General features: G+C 41.7%; 1 protein-coding gene across 4 annotated transcripts in view; it reads right to left on the bottom strand.

The window, feature by feature from the left end:
* Positions 1-514: 514 nt before the first annotated feature.
* Positions 515-12,406, bottom strand: part of pcnx1 (pecanex 1) — a 53,640-nt gene continuing 41,748 nt past the window's right edge. For all 4 annotated transcript variants that reach the window (XM_080415082.1, XM_080415083.1, XM_080415084.1 and 1 more), the window contains 10 exons: positions 11,448-11,701; positions 10,742-10,972; positions 9,884-9,984; positions 8,851-9,001; positions 7,599-7,829; positions 6,358-6,632; positions 5,553-5,734; positions 4,783-5,228; positions 4,166-4,306; positions 515-2,263 (listed from right to left, as the gene is read on the bottom strand). In XM_080415082.1, the coding sequence (XP_080271208.1) occupies positions 2,123-2,263; positions 4,166-4,306; positions 4,783-5,228; positions 5,553-5,734; positions 6,358-6,632; positions 7,599-7,829; positions 8,851-9,001; positions 9,884-9,984; positions 10,742-10,972; positions 11,448-11,701 (2,153 nt within the window). In that variant the 3' untranslated portion in view covers positions 515-2,122. The remainder of the gene's footprint in view (positions 2,264-4,165; positions 4,307-4,782; positions 5,229-5,552; positions 5,735-6,357; positions 6,633-7,598; positions 7,830-8,850; positions 9,002-9,883; positions 9,985-10,741; positions 10,973-11,447; positions 11,702-12,406) is intronic.

Here is a 12,406-nt window from a genome sequence, read left to right as displayed (position 1 = left end):
TATTGTAGGTAGGTAGGTACAAAAAAGACAAGTCAGTCATGTGCTTAACTAAACCACGCACATCTTGTAAAATAATAAGCTTTGTCACAAGATCAAGAGTTGCTTATTCAGGGAAACTCATAAAGCATGTCTAAGCAGAGCGGTAGCCAACACCAAGTGTCCCTGCTGATGTGTGAGTCACTTGAGTTTGATAGTGCACATACAGTGGTGGGAAGTAACCAAGTAGCCTACATTTACTTAAGTACATTACTTAAGTACAATTTTGAGGTATACTTGATTATGTCAATTGTTCGATACGTACTTCTACCTCACTACATCTCGGAGGTGAATATTATACTTATTACATTTGAAAACTTGAGGTACTAGTTAGGCTACTTGCAGATTTATATTATTACAAAACATACATTAACCACTTAAGGCCACATTTTTATTTCAGCTATTCGAAAATGGCTGATCCAGAAGCTCGTCGCGATGCAACGTGTGAAAAAGACAAATTGTGAAAAATTTTAGTAGGTCTACTTTTATTTTGGTACTGTAATTATATTTTTTATGCCAATACGTTTGTACTTTTACTCAAGTAAAGTTTTTAATACAGGACATTTACTTGTAACAGTATTTCTACATTATGGTATTGCTACTTTTACTTAACAATTCAGAGTACTTTTTCCACCACTGATCACATACAGTACATGCTTATGCACCACTACCATTCTTGTGTGTACTCTCATTTTGAAGGCATTTCTGCTTTAGTTGACAGCAACGTGGTGATTGAAGAGGACTGTACGACTTGCGTAAAAAGGCACACAAACCTAGTGACTAGGACTTTCTTAAGTTGCTCGTTTCCTTTTTGCTAAAATCATTTTGAAAAACAATAAAATGTATAAAACTGTCATCATTCCAGGCTCTTTAAAGAGGTTTGCCATAATTCAAACAGTTTTATTTCTCTGTATAGAAAATAATTAAGTTAAATAAGGGAACAGTCCATCAAAAAAATTCGGCATCTCGTTTTCAACCGATGGTCCTTGATACATTAACCTTTGTCCCATAAATGAAAAGAAACAGGTAACAAAGTGTAAATACCATGTTCACAGTAATAAATATTCAAAACAAAATCTTTTGTACATTGACATAATATATATATTCATATATATATATATATATAGAATCATATACAGTAAAAAGTTATTTTCAAGTTTATCAAACAAAACAGTAAAAACTAAAATGGCTGAACATTTTACAATGATTGCATTTTTTTCATTCCCAAGGCATCAGTAACCAAGGCAACCATTCAGATTCTGTAATAAATAAAGATGTGATATTATCTCAAGATTTTAGTGCATCGCTGTAAATAAAAAAGAAATTATAGTGCAAGTTCTTTTTTTCCTTCTCCTCGCAACATAATCTTGCTAATTTCCAAACTAATTAAAGAGGAATGACAACAGCAACAACAACAACAAAAAGTATGTTGAGTACAGCACCGGCAAAGTCTTTTCCACATCAGCCTCTTCTAAATCACAAGTTCTTCTGTTGTCATGGCAGCAAATTTCTTTAAATAAAATAAAAATGTGTATGAAACCATGGCCATTATTCAATACCAGGCTTTTTTTGGCAAAGTATTTAGAGGCAAAACAAAACATAAAAATTATATATTTCCATACATTCATAACACTCATTTGTCAGAATTACAAATCAAACCTGCATTAGTTTACACACACACACACACACACACACGCACGCGCACGCACGCACTCACGCATCTGATGACAACATATTTCTATGAAATGCATAGAAAATAATTACCAGTAGCTATAATTAACTTAATAGGGTTATTAATGGTCATGCAGCATTTCTGAGCGACGCGAAGCAAGGCAGATACTGTAAAATGCATGTAGTCATAGTAAAGGATGTTGAATGAAAGTGTACTCTGCCTCCGCTTGCACTTAATTTCCCTGGCTTCCTGTTCCCCCTCAGCAATAAGGAACGGGGGAGGTGGGGAGAACTCCCGTTTTCCCTGTTTGTCCGCAGGCTCCTTGCGTTCTTGGGGAGAGCCAGTAAAGCTCTGGCTTTAGTTTCTTTTTTCCTCGAAAGGTGTGTGTGTGTGTTTGTGATGTGCTTGCTTGGCTCACACCTCCGCGCCCAATTCAATGACCCCAGTCTCGATGATGGGAACTAGCTTATCTTCCACCTGTACCAGCAGGATGGTCTTGTCGATATGGGACCGATTGGCTGGTTCGCGGCTACAAGGCACCCACCGGTGAATCACCTGCCAAAGAGCACTAGTTGTAAGTTTCAGATCATATTAGATTTGCATAGAGAGAGGGCCATTTAATAAAAGGAAATATACAGAACAAACAGGTTTAATGACTGATATAGTATGTGCTAAATAGGTCAATGAAATCTGCAAGTCAAACTCTTCAAGAAAACGTATCAAAATCAAAATGCATCATTAAAATGTAGACGTTATATGAATATATGGTACTGTATGATTGTATGTTGATGCACATCTTTATATTCAAATTGGCTTAAGGGAGGACGGGCAGGAGGACCACGTCCAGTGGTGTAGTGTTGATTTTAAATGGGGGGACCCTTTTTTACGACATCACGTGCCCGTGAATGCGCACAGGCACACTCCGACCAGCATTAGCCTATGAAATATGTTTCATTAATTTTTGTTTAGGTTTATGTGTGCAGAAGTAGTTTAATTTTGTTTTTTATTTTGTTTTAGTTTTCTTTGTAACTTTTCCAAAGAAGGTCTTGATTTATAGAACCTAAGAAAGAAAGGTAGGAAAGAATGGAGAGACCAGACGGGGTTGTGCATCTGATGGGGTGTGAAGTGCCTTAAACTGCTGGCTATTGTTTTCCTATAGCCTACCAACAATTAATCTACAGACGCTACTAGCTACTACAGAGGTATAAGCTATCACACCTGACCTACTGTTATGCAAAGTAGCCAGGTGGGAACTTGGCGCACGAATCGAGTGGAACGCAGTCATCATGTTTACGTACGTGCACATGAAAAACTGGTGGGACAGCGTGGTACGCGTTCAATGACCAATGCAACACAGACCACGTCTTCACACTCATGTCACTATGACTCAGCCATAACCATCCATATAAGGAGTTCCCAATGCAGCTACGCCCACATATGGAGTGTGTTGTCTAACCTCAATGTGTTGTCGTGGCAGTGGCATCAGGCGCAAAAACATTCAGTCAGCTCCATATATGGGCAAAAAAGGGTCATGCTCATATATGGGCATATACTTGAAACTTGAGGTCCCCAAGTCAAGTTTAAAGACCAGAGGTGACAGCCTTTTCAGTCGTAGCCCCCATATTATGGAAATCGCTTCTCTCCCACATCAAACTGGCCCATCCATCGAGACTTTTAAATCTCGCCTTAAGTCCCACCTTTAACCTTGGCTTTCGATCCCTTTTGAGAATTTCTATGGTGCATATTTTGTTTCACTGTCTGCTGAAGCTGCTGCGTCTTGTATTTTCAGTGATTAGTCTCCTTTTGTTGTTTATTTTGTTTCTTATTTTGCTGGATGCTTTGCTGAAAGCATCAACCGATGATGAAAAGTACTAATTTATCCAAAGAGTAAGATGAAAGGCCGCAGACAAATTCAGTACAAATCTAAGGCATTGAAATTACCTAACCACAACATCTCCCATAACACATATGGCAAATGCCTGGTGCCACCGGTGCACATAAATCACTGTCACGGCGTGTTGCATTGGTTGTTTTCCTCATGTAGGACAGGAGTGTTGGCAGTTCTCAGTTGTTTAATCAAACAAACTAAATAATAACGCACTGATAACAAATGTCATGAAATCCAAGGAATCTCAGGAATGTTTTTAGGGAGCATGCCATGCTTCAGTGGGGACAGTCAATCACGTGATTTCCTACTGTAGTTTTCCAAAGTTACTTCTGGGTACCGTAGCAAAATTAATTAAATTCTCCCCAAACACCTTATATTATATTATTATATTATTATCATATAAAATATAGTTAAACGACCCAGAGCCACCTCCCTGACAGAATCGTCCGACTCGTGTTATTTATTTTTGGAACACAGTTCTTATATTACGTGATTTATAAAAAAAATAGATTTTGAATGGGAAAAACAAGTGGATTGATCAGTCAGGAATTGCTGGCCTAATAACTTACATGTCCTTCCATGCCCTCTAGGGGGCTCCAGTCTCTCCAGCATGTGCGCCCTGCCCTCAGTCTCAACGACTCATCCGGCCACTGCAGCTCCTTCCTCTTGGACAGGTTGATGGTCTCCAGCACCTGACTTATGTCCACAATCTAAGGGTGGAATCACATTACATCTTTCCAATCGTGTCCAATGATTTAGAATAGTATAGTTTATTATGATGTCAGACATTCACAGGGAAGCCACGGTATTATAAGAATCTGTCTTGTTTTCTCCTTTTTCACCGTTTTATCATCATACTACTAAACCAGTGGTTCTCATAGTCGGGTCCGGGGACCCCCAGGGGTAATTTCAAGGGGTTCCAGGGGGTCCCAAGCTAAGTGATTGATAGTTAGGAATCAAATGGACTCTTACAACTCAGAGAGAGCACAAATGGGACCAAACGGACCGTTTGATTCCATTTGTGTATTCTCAGAGTTATGGGGGTCGATCGCCTTAACGCAAACCTTGAAATTAAAAAGTTTGAGAACCACTGATATAAACAAACTCAATCAAACTCAATCCTCACAGAGAGCCAACAGAGATCCGTATCCAGTCCCGTTTCTCAGAACCAGCAACCCTCACACACCTGCACTCTGTAGGAGATGTCATCCCTGCGCACGGTGGAAATGGCAGGGTTGTGTTGGTGTGGGTGTAGGGGGTGGTTGTGATGGTGGTGGGGGTGCTGGCTTAGTGGGTCGGCCACCACATTGCTGCACAGTCCGTCGTTGCCCAGGAGGCCCACCAGCGTGTGGCGCTTACAGGGCGGGATGCTGTGACTGGAGAGGGAGGCGGACGGCCCCGCCGGGTCGGAAGTGGAGCCCAGCCGGAGCTGCAGGGAGGTGGGCAGCGTGCGCAGGGACAGCTGGCTGGTGGAGGAGCGGCGGCAGGGCTCCAGGCCTGTGGCAGAGGTGCGCAGGGAGGAGTGACGGCTGCTGCTGTAGCGGTAGGACGACGACTGGCTGGCCACCGAGGCCCGGGCCGGTGAGTGGCGGACCAGACCGGACTGGACTGACTGGGAACTCTGACTGGTGCCTGGGAGACACAGAGGATGGCAGAGCCAGACAAAATTACATTGTTATTATTATTACTATTATTACACAGTAGCAGCATTAGTATGAGCAGTGGTAATAGTTGAAGTAGTAACAGAGAGGTAGGACAGAAGTCAGAACCAGAAATGCAGTTAAGAACATGTAACAAGTCCCCAGGACTTTTTTGTGTTATCCCTTTAGCCTACACTTCTTACTGTACCACAGTACTGTTTACATTTCTGTCTAATAAAGTAATCAATTTGTGTTATTATACATGCTTATTCCAAAGAATCAACATTTTTATTATTACATAATGCAACATGCTCACCCAGAGAGTGTGGTTGGTAGGAGTGGGTAGCAGCAGGCCCAGACATTCCACCCTGAGAACCTGAGCTCTGCTGAGAGTCACTGACCCCTGTCCCATTCCCACTGCCACAGGACAGGCCTCCTGCATCAGAGTCCTCGATGTTCCCTCCACTGTTACACCCTGCACCACAGCCCTTCCTTAACCTAGACACACAGCAGCACAAAGGAGACAATGAGGAGAATATCAAGTGAATTAGCAGACAAATTTGGAATAACCATAAAACAAATGGATATGTTAGATAAACTTTGCATGCCGCCAATAGGCCAAAGAAGTACCTCCACTCTCTCCCTTTCTGTACACACACACACACACACACACACACACACACACACACACACACACACACACACACACACACACACACACACACACACACACACACACACACACACACACACACACACACACACACACACACACACACACACACACACACACACACACACACACACACACACACACACACACACACACACACACTTATTTATTTCTGTGACTCAATTGCTATTTGACATAAAGTAAAACTTGAACCACTTGCTGACCCTCCTATGCCAAGGGATCTGAATTTGTTAACTTTCTGTATGGGCACCCTTGGGGACCCTTCCTCTGACAGTGGCAATGTCATACTCTACATATTGAGCTACATGACAAAGTAACAGACTGAGATGATAACGTGGGTGTAAATTGAACTGAGGATGATGCATAAGGTGAGCAGTGAGTGAGTGCAATATGTGCTTTACCAAATAAATAACCCAGCACTACAAACCTGTGCCAGGTGCTGACAACAAAGTTTCGGATGTTTCCAATACTGATGGGCCCCCCCAGGATGTGTCCGAGCTGTGGGTGGGAGTTGCAGTAGGAGGTGGTCAGAGGAGACACGTAGATGGGGTATCCGATGGGCTGGTCACACGAGGAGTTGATCATGTTGCGCAGGGCCTGCTTGGCGTTCTGGATGCTGCCACGCTCTGGGTTCCTGTTTCTCAGGAAGACTAGCTCCTGCTGCTGACCGGCCCAAAGGCCTCGGACACATTCTTTATTGACCTGAAGGTCAAGGAGAGAAACAACGTTTGGGTTATTATTATTATTATTATTATATTGGCCTAGTTCAATTTATGTACTGTAACACTCCGTCGGGTGGGGTGGGGTCTGACATCGATATGTTCCTGCGTCATGAAGACAAATCAATTTACTTGTGTATCTTTATTTCCCCCCGTGTGATGACATTGTAGGATTTCTTTCACTACAGTGCTGCTACTTGCAGGGCCTTTTCCAAGGATACTTACTATCCTTTTCCCTTGTCCTCTCTCAGTATTTCAAATCACAAACATCTGTGCCTGCCTCGTGCCCCTGACTAGACTGCCTTTAAGCCTCTACACTGGCCTGATGTCAGGTTCAGTCATGTGTGTGAATGTTGAAACCATTACTTTCTGCTATATTTTAGCTTCTGCCTCACTCTGTTTGCTGCAGGTCTTCAGTAAGTCCCAAGTGAGACAATACACACGACACATACACAGACAAAATATTTAAAAATAATATGCAATACACATTAAAATATAAAGGAGGATTCAGCAAGGGCTGGAGAGTCTTGTATATTAAAACTACTAAGGTTTATGACTTCATAGAATAAATGATGAGGACTTGACTTTGGACTGAGGTTGGTTGTACATCACCTGCTATACTTACTGTACCAAGACCATCTGTTTACATTGAATCATGAAGTTATGGGTAAAGTTCCTGCCCATCCCCGTGGAGACTAGGGGTTCAGCAGACCCTCTTATACACAAAACTAAAAGTAAAAATTACCTGAATGCATCTGTGTGGAGTGTGTGCTCAAAAACGGTTTCATTTGATTCATACTGGAGTTTCTCAGGCGTTGCCTTTTGAGTTGATTTGTCTCATTTATCAATTCTACTTTTCATTGCCGCTGTATTCACCATTACTGAAACAACCAAATGCCCCATTGGAGATTACGAACAGAGTTTGATCTGATCTTTGACGATGTCGTACCTTGATGACTCGGAAGCTGAGGTACCGGCGGTTGAGCATGATGATCTTGTACTCGTTGGTTCCCTCGTCCAGAACGTGCCGCAGGGCCAGGAGTGATGCCGAGTTTGAGAGCACAGCACTCCTCCAGGCTGGGTCGCCCTCGTGGGCAATGACCAGGTTCTGCTGGTGGGTGGAGATGGCCTCGAACAGCACTGCCGGCTCGTCATACTCGTCTGGGGATGTGAAGTGGTCCTGGCAGAAAGAGGACACATAGTGAGCTTTTTGAAAATGTTATACATTGTATGCCATTTCTTTAACTATGCTAGACATCCAGCACAATTATAAAGAATAAAGATTGATAAATTAAAATATTATTCAATGTACATTTTAAATGCTCTGATAATATTTCATTGCATTAATATGGTTTCAATGAACAGTGAACAATGTAATTAATTATAAGTAAGATTTATTTTCTCCCTTTTTTCCCCTCCTTTTTTGTAATCAATTCTGATTACAGGCCCTCACAGGCCCTCATTGGAAACAAGACCGCAAGGACTTTCATGAACGGACCTGTTAAAGGAATTATCCTTATATCACCTTTCATAAATAATAACACATTTGTGCAAGTATAGCACCATTGATCTGGGAAATTGAGTATTTTGTTTGGACTCAAATCAACAGTGAAAATAACCACTTTCTTTTCGGAAGCAGACAGTGTTTCCATCATTGTCAATAACTGTCGGTATTTCCCCGTAGTCCCAAATGAAACACATTAAGTTCAAGAAGATACCACTCTAATGGTCAAATATAACAAACTTCCCAACCTCCAATTCCACAAACATGTATCCTTCTTCCATTACGTTCTGAACTGATGGTTTTTGGAAATCAATTCTCTATTTTCTTCTCTTTTTTTTAACCATTACTACTGCAAATGCACTAACGTTATCTGCTAAACCCGTTATAAATAAGCTAGCTAAAGACAGGGGACATGTTGTGGTGCAAGATTGCAGCCAAATGTTAGCAGCTTGACTGGGTCAAACCAGAAACAGGAAATGTTGCATTTAATAGGCTCTTGAACAGGATAACATATAATCCTACTGGAGAATACAAAGCAAATGCACATTTTTATATTAAACACCAGATGTTTTAAATATATATATTATTATTGATCAAAGGGCCACATTTTAGCCTATTTTTATCATTCCTTTTTACTTTCTATTGTTATGCACACTGTTGAGGAAGTACAAAGATTTCACTGCTTTCAGAGCCTCACCTGGTGGAGCTTTAGTGACATTCTGATTCCAGGCACCACAACTTTCCTCAGGAGCTCCATGTCAGCGAAGATCCACTCATCTCTGACTGAAGAAATGCGGAAGTCGCCCTTGAATAATGCATGTAATCCATACAAGAAAGACTCCAGATTGCTGCGGTAAAGAGAGAGGACATGTGGTCATGAATAAAGATCCTATTTGTCCAGATAAAACACACTGTCTGAAATGTACAACATCTTGCAAAGTAAAGAAAGTGTCTTATTATGTAATCCTCTTCTCTTATATGTACTGTAATGCTCTTTTAATCATACCAGCTAATCCACAAACAAGAGGCATGCACAATAAATATTGGATCAGTTGGAAACATATTGTCATGTGTCAAGGGTGTTTGAGTAGTTGAAAAACAAATGCTATCATGCAACAGTCATGATAATGAGGGCTGTTAAATCGGTGGTTCTCAAAGTGGGTACATGGACCCCCAGGGGTCCTTGAGGGGGTTCCAGGGGGTCCCCAGCTAAATGATTGATAGTTAGGAACCAAATTGTCCCTTAAAAAGGTCTGTATCTTAGAGCTATGTACAGAGTTTGTACACTCTCAGAGTTATGGGGGTCTGTGGCCTAATGCAGTGGTTCCAAAACTTTTTAGCCCGTGACCCAAAAGAGAAATTCTCCCCAGGACCCAAACAAGTGAAAATAGCAAATCTACAAGCTTGTAGATCGGCTATTTTCACTTCCGCTTAAGTCACTAGTGGAATTTATTCTAATTGTTTTAATTTTATTCATTTGAAAAAATTGTTGAATTTATTTTGAATGTATGAAAAATAAATAAATACATTGGGAAATCTTTTGAAATAAAAATAGCAATACAAAATAAACAAAAAAAAGGAGGGATATTTCCTCGCAACCCACAAAAAAATCGGTCCACGACCCACACATGGGTCCGGACCCAGTGTTTGGGAAAAAGTGGCCAAATGCATACCAAAATGGAGGTCCTTGAAATTAAAAAAGTTGAGTGAGAACTACTGTGTTAAATAACCTGGACATGTGGTGTGCAGCTGTCCCCAGGGCTCTCCTCCCCAACACACACAGGCCAAAGCACAGCAACACCAGGGCTGAGTCCTTGTCACTTTCCAGTGGCTGGAAGCAAAGGAGAGAAACAATGTTCAACAGCTATGAAAGAATCACATCAGAACTAGAGCTGCAACTATCGATTTTGTTCTTACCGATTATTCCATCGATCACTTTTTCGATTAATCGAGAAGCATGTTTTTTGGAGAATGTCTTTACATTTCTTGTCTTCTCTTTGTGAGCTTGTAGATCTGTTATTTTCATTTTTTTAATAAATTGATTATTTTAACGATTATTTTTGTCAGATTAACTGGCGCACCCCTTAGTCAAAACATTTTCAGCATAAGATAAAAGAAAGAATGAAAAATGTTTAGCTGTTGCTCTTATGCAGATCAACATCAAGTCTTGCTCAAGCACTCTTCAATGCAACATACAATTGCAAGGCTAAAACCTTAGACTTTGCGTTTTACTGACAACCAGGGTGCCATGCTGCAAACCATAAAGTCTGGTCATTATGTGATATATTACAACATTAAAGTCAAAGGTTAAATGTTACATTTTAAAACAGAATGAGGAAGCGCTGCCTGGGTTCAGTCAGAGTGGCGTTTGCAAACAGGTGCTCTTCAGTGAAACAGGTAGGTATACATAGAAGCAAAAGAAAACGAATTTCTGCTTGTGGTGAAGCAGACTGTAGGGAAAAAGGTACTGAGGCACGCCGTCTTCAGGTGAAAATTTTATCATATTTATTTGAGCAAGGCAACAGGATGACCGACGCGTTTCGACACTCACTTCAACAGGGTCAAATGTTACTCAGCAGCAACCCTACCTTGTCCCTTTGAGAATTGCAGTATTGAATCCAGCTCAGATAGACTCCACAGAAGCTGTCCCTGGAGATGCCAGCCAAACGGTGGTCGTAGTCTTCGTCGATGTTGGGGTTAAAGGTGGGGTCCAGGTCTACGTAGTTCCTCTCTCCACAGCCCCGCAGGCCATCTTTCATGGTCTCATTGGCCAACCACTCCTCTAGCTTGGGGGAGGCGATGACATAGTAGATGATGCCCTGACACCAGGAAGGAACAGTGGAATGCAGGTTTTAGAAGACAGCTTCTGATTGGCTCATTTGTGTGTCATTGTATGTCACGTTAATGTTTACATCTGGTGCAACATTTGTGTGGTATGTTGGAAACGTACATGAAATTATGATATAAAAAGTATTCTTCCAAAATGAAATATCCCCAGAAAGTATAAAACACAAAAAGATTGATGTACTTATGGGGCTTACTGCTACTGCACTGATCAGTCCAGCGGTATTAGCTAAATTAGCTCCGAACACACAGACCGACCCGATTATAGACTGAACTAGCCTCTTGCAGAGCCATACCATAAAAAGTCACCTGTACTTAAAAAGGGATTGAGAGCACTTGATATTTATTAAAAGGTAGAAGACCACTTAATTACAAATTGGATTCTCCAATGTAAGTTAAACTCTAAGTTGAACTCCCATCATTATGTGGAAATGGCTCTACTCCACTAACCTTGACGTAGTAAGTGGTCAGGATTCGTCGGAGGTCAAACACTTGCAGCATGGAAGCGGCACTGTTGTCTGTGATGCTGTAGCCCTCCAACACATATTTGGTGACCAGCACCTCCCAGGCCAGCCAGCGCTGGCCGAAGGCAGAATTGAAGGACAAGACGTGGGGCAGGTGGCCCGGTTCACAGCAGCAGCAGCCCTCGTCCTCCTCAACGCCCTCGGTGATGGCCTCCACCTCCCTCTGCTGGCAGTACGTCCCTGGGAAAAGAAACAATCCGCAGGAATATGAGATGGTGGAAAGCAGCTATTAGTTATTCTTCTTTTTATTTCTATGTGACAGTTAAGATTGTTAGGTTGCTGACAGAATTTGAACTGGCAAACATAACCCAATTCATGGTGAAACAAGCATTTTCACTTATAGGCAGAGAGAGAGAGGTGACATTCAAAACAAGATGCCAGGAGTCGGATTTGAACCCGGGACCTTTCAAATCACAAGGAGTGAGTGACTGAATTTCCCCCACGTGATCAATAAAAAGGTCCATCTATCTAAGGAGCATGTGGTAAAACTGTCTGAGCCACCATGCACCCCATGGAAGGTCATAAAGCACACCTACAGTACATGCAGTATTGCTTGTAAGCAAACGTTGCATAATCAGCAGCAGTCAGTACTGCTGAGTCAGTGTAGCACGTCTTTAGAGCACTTCCCAAAACTATATAACTTGAGGAACCGAGTATGACAGGGCTACACTTCTCCATTGACCTCAATGGACACGGCCGCCCTATTACTTTGAATGGTGTCCAAAAGACCAATAGTATTTTGCAATTTTGTTTTGTTTTTACCCTGCTTTGAGTATCAGATTGAGTGTGATTAACCAGATACTATTTTTCAGATACTGCTTTGCATTGTTCTGCAGTATGAGGCAAACCCCATCCACCTGGTGTAATAAACTGGTCAGATTCAAA

This window comes from Gymnoscopelus braueri, assembly GCF_963280865.1.
Source record: "Gymnoscopelus braueri genome assembly, chromosome: 19".
NCBI lineage: Eukaryota > Metazoa > Chordata > Actinopteri > Myctophiformes > Myctophidae > Gymnoscopelus > Gymnoscopelus braueri.
The sequence above is the reverse complement of the archived record's forward strand: the minus strand, read 5'-3'. Positions and strand labels throughout refer to the sequence as shown.